Below are 12640 nucleotides of genomic sequence, written 5' to 3'. Positions count from 1 at the left end.
AAAACAACCAGGTTTTCCTTTCATGCACCTTTTTTTTTTTAAACCTCCATGAACTGATGGTGATTGTAATATTTTGTTTAAAAATATGAAGAATAATGGGAGAAGAATCATCTAAAAGTATACCATGCAGAATTAAATTCTAGGCTCTTTATAGGTAACAAGATACTAGTGGTAGTTTTGGCTGGGTGCAGTGGCTCACACCTGCAATCCCCGCACTTTGGGAGGCTGAGGTGGGAGGGTGACATGAGCCCAGCAGGTGGAGGTTGCAGTGCTGAGCTGAGATTGCATCGCTGCACTCCAGCCTGAGAGACAGAGTGAGAACCTGACTTTAAAAAAAATGAAGTGGTTCTCTACCAAGGTAGTGACAAAAAAACAACAAAACAAAGTGGTATTTTTAACATTCACTTTTTCCTTTATCTAAAAATTTAATTTCAGATGACAAATTTTATACCATAATTCAAATGATGTTTGTTCCTTTGCTCAGAAGAAACATTGGTCGCCTCCCTCTGCCTCTAATTACATCTCATCCCCCCTCTCATATTTCTCAAAACAGTCATTTTTCCTATGACAGTATGTCATATTCATTATGAGCAGTATGGAAAGCATAGTAGTCCAGAAAGCATTTTTATGACCCTAGCATAAAGCGAACCACTCCTGTTGGGTGGCTGTTGGGAAGAAACCTGATGTTTTAGGGTACTGATTCGATGCCGGCTTCATCTCCATCCTTAATTTCTCCATTTACTCTCTGTGTGTGTGTGTGTGTGTGTGTGTGTGTGTGTGTGTGTGTGTGTGTTTTGAATATGCTCTCGTAATATAAAAGTGGCTCTTTTACTCTGTGTGTGTGTGTGTGTGTGTGTGTGTGTGTGTGTGTTTTGAATATGCTCTCGTAATATAAAAGTGGCTCTTTTACTCTGTGTGTGTGTGTGTGTGTGTGTGTGTGTGTGTGTGTGTTTTGAATGTGCTGCCTTAATATAAAAGTGGCTCTGTGTTGTTGTTGGCTCACAGGAATTAGTGTGCTCACCCACTGTGGGTCAAGGACAGCATATGACAAAGGACCATGGTCATGTGGCGGACTGTTCTTTTCAAAGAAGCGGTGCTTCCAAGACTCGTGCTCCCCGGGTCACTCAAGTTCTTGATGTGTTACATCAATACTTTGGAGAGAGGCCACCCAGAATCTCTTAAAAAGCATTCTCAATAACACAGAGATCTTTTTCCACAGGAAAAAGCTCAGTGCTCGAATGTTAGTTTTCTGCCCCACACTGCCCAATGTTGTGACTATTGCACTGGTTTTTCCAGGGTTCACCTTTAGGTTTAATTTCCTGAAATTGATCTGCTTGGTTACGCTGGCTTTATTTTCACTCTTTTGCAAAGAGGAGAAATGGCACTGAACAGACAGTGTTTTACTAGGTTTTTGCTTCAAAACAATCAAACAGCGATGCAGGATCTCTGCTAGTTTTTTTTCTTAAGGGCACCTAATAGGCATCCGCTGGGTCTATATCAGAACTGATATTTACCTTAGATGAATCACCAAAATGCCAGTGAGCCAGCATTCCCAGTGGGGATTCCAGATTTGCCACACTTGCGGAGCTGTTGAGTTTGTTTGTTTGTTTGTTTGTTTGTTTGTTTGTTTTTGAGATCGAGTTTCGCTCTGTTGCCTAGGCTGGAGTACAGTGGCAACGATCTTAGCTCACTGCAACCTTTGCCTCCCAGGTTCAAGCAATTCTCCTACCTCAGCCTCCTGAGCAGCCAAGACTACAGGCACCTGCCACCATGCCTGGCTAATTTTTATATTTTTAGTAGAGACGGGGTTGCTGGCCAGACTGGTCTCGAGCTCCTGACCTCGGGTGGTCTGCCTGCCTCGGCCTCCCAAAGTTTTTTTTGAGACGGTCTTGCTCTGTCACCCAGGCTGCTAGAGTACAGTCGTATGATCTCAGCTCACTGCAACCTCCACTTACCAGGTTCAAGTGATTCTCCTGCTCAGCCTCTCTCTCCAGTAGCTGGGATTACAGGTGTGTGCCACCATGCCAGGCTAATTTTGTATTTTTAGTAGAGATGGGGTTTCAGCATCTTGGCCAGGCTGGTCTTGAATTCCTGACCTCATGATCCACCTGTCTTGGCCTCCCAAAGTTCTGGGATTACAGGTGTGAGCCACCGCACCCAGCCAGTTTTTGTATTTTTAGTAGAGATGGGGTTTCACCATGTTAAACAGGCTGGTCTCAAACTCCTGACCTCAAGTGATCCACCTGCCTCAGCTTCCCAAAGTGCTGGGATTACAGGCATGAGCCACCAGCCTGACCAGGGCCATTGAGTTTTATGGTGGTTCCTCTGTCCCTCTAAATTCCCACTCTGGAGCCCTCTGAGAATTGGAGGAGTCAGCTGGAGGGGAGAGAGGCAGACCCCACACCAACTCCACAGCAGGTACAGCCCCAGCAGGCCCAGGATTCCAAAGGGAAGTGAAGCCAGCCTGATGTTCAGGGTGAGGTTCACTTTGTGCCACTCTTTCTATAGGGAAATTGGGATTGCTGGCCATGAGCATGTCACCCTTCGCCAGCCTTTTATCTCACCCCGGGTTCTGTGGCCGCCAGCTTCTTAGGCAGTTGTATGTGTTATTATTTTACTGTTTAACAATGAGGTCCTGGGCTCCAGGCCTGACCTCACCAGAAGACCACCTCTTGCCAGTGGTGTTCTGATAACTTAGCCAGAAAGAGGTGTTAACCGGAACATGATTGCTTTTAATTTCCTGACCTTAGAAAAAGAAGGAGAGTGCAGGTTTAACGGTGGTGAGTGCTGAAGGAAGTGTTCTGTCCCTGAGCTGGCGTGGGGACAGCCTGGTGTTCTCCTCCTCCAGACTGAGCCAGTGTGGACTCCAGTGTCAGACACACTGAGTCTGAATCCCACCTCTGTTATTTTCTAGCTATGGACCTCGGCCAACTGACTCAGCCCATCTAAACTTCAGCGTCCCTCGATGGCAAGTGGGGTTAGTAATAGTATTCCACTGCGAGGGTCTTTCTAGGGTTTCAAATGCTTATTCATCCAATCTCTGACAGAGAAGACCTATTCAATGCATGGTGGTCCAGGTCCATTTATTATTAGCCATGGTTAAAACCTGTTCTCTGGCCAGGTGCAGTGGCTCATGCCTATAATCCAGGCACTCTGGGAGGCCAAGGCCAGCAGATCACTTGAGGCCAGGAGTTTGAGACCAGCCTGACCAACATAGTGAAACCCCATCTCTACTAAAAATATATAATTAGCTAAGCATGGTAGCACATGCCTGTAATCTCAGCTACTTGGGGGGCTGAGGCAGGAGAATCACTTGAACCCAGAAGGAGGAGGTTGCAGTGAGCTGAGATTGCCCCACTGCACTTCAGCCTGAATGACAGAGTGAGACTGTCTCAATACATAAATAAGACCTGCTTCTCAAATTCCCCCATATGGCTCCCTGCCTCCCAGCATTTTCTCCCTACTTGAACTTTTGGCCTCACAGTATCATGGTCATGTCTTGAGATGGGTTTTGTCCAAAAATCAGATGAGCTTTTGACTGGTTTTTTTTTTTTTTTTTTCCTTTTTTTGAGATAGGGTCCACTCTGTCACCCAGGCTCTGTTGCCCAGGCTGGACTGCAGTGACGTGATCTCAGCTCACTGCTACCTCTCTTCCCAGGTTCAAGCAATTCTCTTGCCTCAGCCTCCTGAGTAGCTGGGATTATAAGCGCACACCACCATGCCTGACTGATTTTTGTATTTTTAGTAGACACAGGGTTTCGCCAGGTTGGCCAGGCTGGTCTTGAACTCCTGAACTCAAGTGATCCTCCCACCTCAGCCTCCTAAAGTGCTGGGATTACAGGCGTGAGCCACCACACCTGGCCTGATTATTCTTGATGAATCACTTTACATAGGTGATTGACAGCTCCTGGGGCATATTCCATTCCACTTCAAATTTTGCCTCTTATTTCCTTCATCTTGCTCTTGTCTCAACACCCATCTCCCCAGCCTTTCTGCACTTAAAATTTCAGGTGGAATACTATCCAGTGAAGGGTTTGGAGGCTTTTTTAAAGAACTGACTGTCCTGGCTGGGCATGGTGCTCACACCTATAATCCCAGCATTTCGGGAAGCTGAGGAGGGCAGATCACTTGAGCCCAGTAGCTTTAGACCAGCCTGGACAAGATAATGAAACCTTATCTCTACAAAAAATACAAAAATTAGCTGGGCACTGTGGTGTGCACCTGTAGCCCCAGCTACTCAGGAGGCAGAGATGGGAGGATTGCTTGAGCCTAGACAATTGGGCCTGCAGTGAGCTGTGATCCCATCGCAGCCCTTCAGCCTTGGTGACAGAGTAAAACCCTGTCTCAAGACAAACTAACAGGAAGAAAGAATTGACTGTCCTTATACCCCTTTTGGGTCTCCCTGAAAACTATTCATGCTTCAACTTTTCTGCACTTTGTTCTGGCATGACTAATATATAACAACTGGGCGTTAAATATACTATATATAAAATTCCAGATCGGAGAATGGAAACACTTAAAAAGAAATAAAAGGGGTTGGCTTATGCGGGCTATTTGGAAACCGTTCAGTGGGGCAGTATAATTTTTATTTTCAGAAGCTTATAGATTGAACCCCACCCAAGCTTCCCATGTGCCTAAGAAGGCTGGCACAAGACGCCCTGCCAAGTTTCCTCGCAAGGGCAGTAAAGGAGTAATCCTCTGCTGCCCCGTTCTTCTTTCAAAGAAACCGAGGACAGGCAGTGGCCTTGGCTGCCTTGGCCGTGAGCCTCCCTGAGCCGGGTAGCTGGTGGTCTGCGGGGGCCACTGGCGGCAGGTGCTGCACGCACAGTCTCTTGCCCCAGAAATAACATTTACAAGTCCGGGAAGGGCGCTGCTAATGCTTGTTGAATTTGGAGGACAGCTATGTTACAGTCTTGGCGGCTTTTTGATGAATGGTCAGAAAAGCTCACCTATAAAGCTATCCAGTTTTACACAGAAAGGACATCTTTTTTACATTTAAAGTTGTGTGTGTGGTTATGGGGGAAGGTGGTGGTGTTATAGCTGTGGAGGAAATGAAACCATAGGAAATAGTAATAACAAGGTCTCTGTGTTCTCACTGTTGACAATGAAAAGGGGTAAAAAGGGTTTCGGGGGTGCATTTGAGTGCTGTCGCACACATGGGGGTCAGAATCTGGAATCCCAGTGCTGGGAGGACTTGAGGAGCCACTGATTCCACCCCCACAGTTTACAGAGAAGGGAATGAAACCCCCATCAGTTTGGCCTTTCGGCTAAGCCGTGCTTCTAAAAACCCTTTGAAAGTCTGGGCTTGTCATCCCGAAGTACAGTCCACCAGCTTCGGCCAGCTTGGAAGAGACAGCGCCTCTGAGGGCTGAAACGCCGCTCACTTCCTGGTTGGCAACTGGCAAGAAGGCAGCTTCCCAGTCTTCTGAGAACTGGGTTTCCCTTCTAACTCGGTGGCACCCTCTCTGGGCCCTGGTGGAGAATCACATAGGAAAGAAGCAGGCTGTTCTCCTCCAGAGTCCCACCGCTACCCCACCCATACCCTACCATTGCTCCTACCCCACCCCCACCCTCTCCTCACCCCTACCCTTACTCCCACCCCGACCCCTCTGGAATAGAGCAGAGCAGAGTGCAGAGCAGCTTAGAGAAGTGAGGGTCGAGTGTGCACAGGGTGCCTAACTCTGCTGATATGCTGGGAGGTGCTGGCAAATTTTCCGGTCTACTGGCAGACTTACTTTTCTCCTTAAATTTCAAAAAGCAGAGAACGATGTTATCTAGTTTGTTTGTCTGTTTGTTTTTTAAGACAGTCTCGCTCTGGCTGGAGTGCAGTGGCATGATCTTTGCTCACTGCAACCTCCAGGTTCAAGCAATCCTCCTTTACCTCAGCCTCCCGAGTAGCTGGGATTAGAGGCATGCACCACCACACCTGATTAATTTTTGTGTTTTTAGTAGAGATGGGGTTTCGCCATGGTGGTCTCAAACTTCTGGCCTCAAGTGGTTCACGTGTCTTAGCCTCCCAAAGTCCTGGGATTACAGGCATGAACCACCATGCCCGGCCAGGATGTACTATTCTTAAAGAATAGTTAGATGTGCAAAGGAGTTTGGACTTCTTCATGAAGCTGACAGGGAGTTACTGAAGAGGACAAAGCCAGAGCATGGTGACCAGAGTAAGGGGTGGGGTAAGCCTGGAGGATGGGGATAGGTGAGGAGGCTGCCGCAGGTCCAGGGTAGGGGGCAGGGGAAGATGGTCCCTGACTGGGGTGGTTGCAGTGAAGGATTTTTGAGATGTGTTGGTGGTAAACACAGCAAGGCTTGGTGGTTGATGGGAAGTGGATGAGAAGAGAGAGAGCTAATAAGGGTGACTCACAGGTCTCTCCTTGGACTGCCGGGTGGTCACAGTGCTGGACGCAGAGAGAGGTGGTGGAAGAGGAGGTAGAGGCTTTGAGGAACGAGATAATGAGTCTGAGATTCAAGGGTTGGGCAACCAGAATGAGAAAAGTTGAGCGATGGAAGATTAGGGTTCTGTGTAGAGATTGAGAAACATCCAGGCTTCAGGGCAGTCTGCAGCACATTTGAGTGGAGCACTAAACAGAAATGCTGCTGTTTTAGAAGAGGGAGGCGAAGGGTAACTGGATCATACTCACTGCTTCATACTCTGAGACTCACTCACAGTCATGGCACAGGGCAATGTGTGCCAGTCTGTCTGTGGCTTTTACAGGGTTTCAAAGTAGTTGTCCCTTCTCCCTCTAACAGAGGGATAAAGGGAAATGGCCCTGCATGCTTTCTTCTCCATCATGACTGAAAGGAAGAATTTTTCCTAAGGATTTTACTGAATGGAAAAAAATAGTTGCCCTTTTCTCCTCCTCCTCTTCTTCTTCTTCTTTCTTCTTCTTCCTTCCTCTTCTTCTTCTTCTTCTTCTTTTTTTTTTTTTAGACCCCTTTTCCCTAGAATGATCTCGCCCTGGGCCCATTATCCTAGAGCTGGGAATTTGTGTGTGGAAAGGAAGACATCAAGGTGTTAAGAGAATCTAAAGAAAATATTTTCCATCTCTGATGAGAACTGCTGAGGGATGAGCTGCTGCGGGAGACTGAATTTAGAATTGACGTAGAGAAGACTTTCTTCTGGAGCAGATTTGGAAGACAAGCTGTGGAACTGCGTTCTGCAAAGATCGGAAGGAGTCAGACAGCTTTTTGTCTGTAGAGTTTCATGGGAGGCCTCCAGGGACCCTTGGCAGGAGGCTCCTGGAGACCCATGAAAGGGAAAGTCCTATTTCTGGGTCTTACTTTGAATTTCCTCCTCTTAAACCTCAGGCCCAAACAGAACCCCTTTCCTCTCCACTATCCTAGGCACTGCTTAGCTCGAGAAAGGACAAAGTGAGCAAAGTTAGAATGTCATTTATTTCAGCAGCTTGAGAATGAAGAGATCGAAACTCTAGTCCCCGTTCCATTTCAGACTCTCAGTGACCTTGGGCAAGCCACTATGCTTTTTCAGGCCTCAGTTTTCTCAGCTGTAAGATGGGTGGGAATGTACCTCTTACAGTTCTGGGGTGTTAAATGAGATAATGCATGTAAATGCCTGGCACATGGTAAGCCTTCAGTAAAAGTCAGTTGTGGTTGCTATTGATCATGACCACCCTACCTCCCTTGCTGGAAGAACAAATTACTGGATGTAAAAAGTCGTTTAAAAGCAAGGTACTAGGCAAAAGCTGTGATGCTATCAATTACTACTATTAATAATAGGCTCCTAATTACTTTTGCCATGGTATTAAGTGAAGGCCTCTTTGGGTGGGTGATGACTGGGGAAATGGGAACTATTATTAATGGAGCTGCCAGCTCCTGTTACCAGCTCCACTGACATAATATTTCTCTCTGGGAATCCTTTGACAAATCAGCTGAATTTCCTATTCCCTTGCCCTAAGCTCTGCAAATTTGATCCACATGTCTCCAGTGTTGTTTCTGTAGATTAATAATGGAGAAAGGAGGAGGAGTCCGGCCTGCACTGGGGCTCTCCCAGCCATCCGGGCTGTCATGGGTTTCAGCTTGTAGTTGGGGTGGTTTTCCCTTTTGTTTGACTTGTTTTAATGCTTACAGCCAGCTCTTCCCAATGTGTTTGGTTACTCAGCTGCCAGGGAGAGTTTCTGCTTTAGGGACTGGGGCCCTGGTAGGGGGTTATGGGGGAGAGCCCAGTCATAAACTCTTCCTCCTCCTCCAACAGAAACAAAGCTTGGAGGAAGTGCTTTGAAGTGGTGCTTTGCTAAGTCAGCGCTGGATGTGATGAGAGGGGTCGCTGCCATCCAGGAGAGGCAGAGAGAGATGGAGAGGGGGCCTCCACCACATCAGCTAGGAGGAGAGTAGGAAGGCCTGGGTCAGGGGAAGGTGGAGCTGTTAGGGCAAGACTGACCATCAGCTGAACCTGCAGAATGGCCAGAGAACGCACTGAGGCCCTGGGCTGGAGGAAGACCGCTGTGCATGTTTGCTCAAGAAAGAGAAACACATGGCGTTCAGCATGGGGGTGTCTGGGTGAAACGGGCAGTAATGATACAGCCATGTTGTCACATGCACCAGCCGCACATAGGGACAGCCACAAGTGAGCTTTGGTGGTGTGTTCATTGGATTGTGAGCTCACAGAGGAGTTAAGTATATACCCTGTAGAGCCAGTCTATCCCCCATGTGAATCCTAGCTCTACCGCTTACCTGAGCAAGTTATTCAAAGTCTCTGAATGTCAATCGCTCAATATCTCAAATGGAGCCAGTAGCACCCATCTCTCAGGGTTTTGTTTGTTTGTTTGTTTGTTTGAGACACAGTCTTTGTCATCCAGGCTGGAGAGCAGTGGTACAATCTCGGCTCACCGCAACCTCCACATCCCGGGTTCAAGCGATTCTCCTGCCTCAGCCTCCCAAGTAGCTGGGATTACAGGTGCCTGCCACCACACCCGGCTAATTTTAGCATTTTTCCTAGAGAGAGGGTTTCACCATGTTGGCCAGGCTGGTCTCAAACTCCTGACCTTCAGAGATTTGCCCACTTTGGCCTCCCAAAGTGTTGGAAGTACAGGCGTTAGCCACCACACCTGGCCTTATATAGAGTTGTTGAAAGAATAAATGAGATTATGTAAATAAGGCCTATGTTCCCAGCACAAAGTAAAAACAATAGCAACAGCACTTGATAGAGCAGGTACTCTGAGCCAGGCGTTGCTCCAGGCACTGACCTCCAGTTGCTCAGTTCATCCTCATGGCAGCCCTATGAGCTAGACACTCTAGTTATCACTAGTTAACAGAAGATGAACTGATGCAGGCTAAGTAACCTGACCAAGATCGCACCACTGGTTAAGTGACAGCCAGAATTACAGACCCCAGCATTCCGCTCCGAAGTCCTGCCTGCTGTACCCGTTGCTGCTATTGTCCTTGTTACAGCACATGTTTGGGGAATTCTAACCCAGACAAGGCCACATCCTGGGACTCTCCAGTTATCTCAAGGAATTTTCAGAGAATTTCTCTAAAAGTGATTAAATTCCTGTGGGTTTCTTTAAAAAAGGAAAAAAAAAAAAGGTCTGTGGCTAAGTGTTGGAAAATGATGTGTCCATTAAAGAAACAGTGGTTACCAAAAGTTGGGAATCCCTATCTAGGTTCTGACTACAACTAGAATCTCTGTGGCCACATGCTCTTAAGAGCCAACGTGTAATTTTAAACCAGTCTGATTTTGCTCTTCCGGTGCTTTCTAAGAAGCCGCATAGTGAGTTGGAGAAATTTACAGGCTGTCACCCTCTGGGATTGATTCTGACAGTTCTGCTCTGCTGCTGTTGAAGTGTTAATGAAAAACATTAATTGGACTTGGCCCATGGTTAGGACACGACCCCTTCTTGGAGTGGGGAAGGCAGCATCCCTTTTGAATGGTTGCTCCCGGCATGGGGAAAGGAGAGGATTTGGGGTGGCACTGCCCTTCAGGAAATCAGGATGGGCATTTACATCTGACTCAGCCATCCCTGAGCTGTATGAAAACAAAGCCAGTCTCTTTGTCACCGCAGAACCCTGAGTGTAGCACAACACATGGGCTGAGTCAGGCAGTCTGTAAACACTCAGCAAGTGAGTGAATGAATGAATGCTTGTATGATCCAGGAGTCCAAGCAGGCCAGTTTCTTGGGCACTTCCAAGAAAAGATGGTCTCCATGTGCTTTTTCTCCTTTTTTTTTTTTTTTTTTTGAGACACAGTTTTGTTCTTGTTGCCCAGGCTATAGTGTAATGGCACAATCTCATCTTACTACAACCTCTGCCTCCCAGGTTCAAGCAATTCTCCTGCCTCAGACTCCCAAGCAGCTGGGATTACAGGCATGCACTACCATGCCTAGCTAATTTTGTATTTTTAGTAGAGACTGGGTTTCTCCATGTTGGTCAGGCTGGTCTCAAACTCCTGAGGCTGGTGATCCACCTACCTCAGCCTCCCAAAGTGCAGGGATTACAGGCCTGAGCCACCATGCCTGGCCTCCACGTGCTTAAAACCACAGCTAGAAGTGAGCTACTTCTTATTCTGGTCCCTGTAGCACCGTCGTCCACAGTCAAAATTCCCAAGTCTTCAAGGCTCAAAGAGATTTTGCCTACTGAACCGCTCTCTCTCAAGAGCAGGGGAGCAGGGCTCAGCCCTGCCCACAGTGGGCTGGGGCTCACCAAGCTTCCCCTCCTTCCTAAGTGTGACCTGTGTGCCTTCTTTTCCATAGGTGTCCTCTCCCTCCCTGCGTACTTCAGCCCCTACAACGGTGGGTCCCTGGGCCATGACGAGCGAGCCGATGCCTATGCCCAGCTGGAGCTCCGGACCCTGGAGCAGTCCCTCCTGGCCACCTGCGTGGGCAGCATCTCAGAGCTGAGTAAGTGTGGCCTCAGTGTCTAGCTAGATGGCAGTGTGACAGCGAGTCCCCAGGGTGGGGGGAAGGCAGGGAGAGCTCACCCTCTAGGCTCTGGCCTCCTCTTCCTTCTCCAAGTGCCTTGCTTTCCCTGAAGGTCAAGAGGTTACAAGTACGCAAATCTGGATTTTTGGTTTCTCTTGAAAAACCAGATGATCTAGCGACATGGCACCCCATTCCTGCACAGCAGTGACCCACAGGAGCTAAATAGCAGCGAAGTGGGCGGCCTGTGTTCCCCACTTTGCCAGAGACCAGGGTTTCATCCAGGCGGCTTGTTTCACCTGCCCGGCCCCACAGGCTCTGAATTCACAACTGGTGCTTCTTCAGTAAAAAGCACCCCCAAAGCCTCAGTGTAGAATAAGGAAGATAACACAGTGCTCCTCTGGCTGAAGGCAGGTGTGGCTGGGTGGTGTCTCCCAGGACTCGGGGCTCTGTGGCACACATCTGGATCTTGACCTGGATCTTTACCATTGACAGCTGCTTCCAGGGTGTTAGGAGGGGTGAAATCCCTCCTGGCTCCTGAGCTCGCCCTCTTATGACCCATTTTATTTGAGAAATCGAGCTACATACCCTGCTGCCTTCATCCCCCCCCAACTCTGTTGAGACCACCAAGTGCAGGGGCCACAGCATGCAGCAGGGGCCACAGCACGCAGCACGGGCACACCCTGGGTTTCCGTCTGCTCCTGCCTTCTCCATCTGTGATTCCCTTGAGTCTTCTGACCCCTGGACAATAAACGGCAAGCCTCTGTTTCTTCAGGATGTGGCTTCCTCCTTCCCTGCATTATTCTGCCCCCTCTCTGGACAGGAAATGAAGGTGCCTGGTTCAAGTTTACAGAGCAGAGCTGCAATAGGGCTGGGAGAGAAAGCAGGATTTCTGACTCCCTGTCTCCTGGTGACATGAAAGCAGGCAGGGTCAGGATGTTGTCGCCTGGGTCCCCTGTCCCCTGAGGGACCCCACGGGAAGTGGGCTCTGGTGTATGGCTCCATCTCCACCCCTGAGAAGTGTCTCCTGGACAATGGGCTGTCTCAGGGCCTAGCACAGTCGTGGTTTGGTGAGTTCTCCTGCCTCACAAACAGTGAGGGGCACGGACAGCCCTCAGTCCACTGGAGAGCCCTTGGTTTTACTTTATACTTGAACATTAAGTGAGCACCTTCTGTGTGCGAGGCACCATTGTGAAGCACCGTATTCACTTTGTCTCATTTATTCCTCAGAGCAACTCAGCAAGGTATGTCCCCATGAGAGAACTGAAGCTTAGAAAATAAAAGTGATTTTCTTTTCCGAGTCACACGGATCAGAGCCGGGGGCTGGACGTGTCTAGGGCTGTGGACTTCCTGGATAAGACAAGCAGTCCAGCCATTAGCTCCCTGGGACAGCTGAGGTCAAGATCAGGGCCTGATCCTTTGCCTCTTTGCATGACAGCCCTATCCCCGTTACAGCCCCAGACCAGCCTAAGGGAGGAGCATTCAGAGGCCTCCCCCTGGGAAGGGCTTGACATCTTTCCACCTTTATCACCAGCCAAGGGGCCAAGACCTGTGGGGTCTGCCACCTAAAACGATCCTGAGTTTTAGTTTGCCCCTTTCACCACCTCCACTGCTACCAACCGAGCCCAGGCTGACCATTTTTTGTTTTGTTTTATTTGAGATGGAACCTCACTCTGTCACCCAGGCTGGAGTGTGGTGGCACAATCTTGGCTCACTGCAACCTCTGCCTCCAGGTTCAAGAGATTCTCCTGACTCAACCTCCCTCA

The 12640-nt window shown here is 48.6% G+C and overlaps 1 protein-coding gene across 2 annotated transcripts in view; it reads left to right on the top strand.

Annotated features, from left to right (window-relative positions):
* Positions 1-12640, top strand: part of ABTB2 (ankyrin repeat and BTB domain containing 2) — a 206790-nt gene that overhangs the window by 142472 nt on the left and 51678 nt on the right. Inside the window, exon 2 of one of the 2 annotated variants that reach the window (XM_009007907.4) lies at positions 10710-10856. The exons of the other annotated variant lie outside the window; for it this stretch is intronic. Coding sequence (XP_009006155.1) covers positions 10710-10856 — 147 coding nt within the window. The remainder of the gene's footprint in view (positions 1-10709; positions 10857-12640) is intronic. 2 annotated transcript variants of the gene reach the window in all.

The sequence above is a fragment of the Callithrix jacchus genome, chromosome 10 (assembly GCF_049354715.1).
Source record: "Callithrix jacchus isolate 240 chromosome 10, calJac240_pri, whole genome shotgun sequence".
Classification (NCBI taxonomy): domain Eukaryota; kingdom Metazoa; phylum Chordata; class Mammalia; order Primates; family Cebidae; genus Callithrix; species Callithrix jacchus.
Note: the sequence above shows the minus strand (reverse complement) of the source record. Positions and strands in the feature narration are given on the sequence as shown.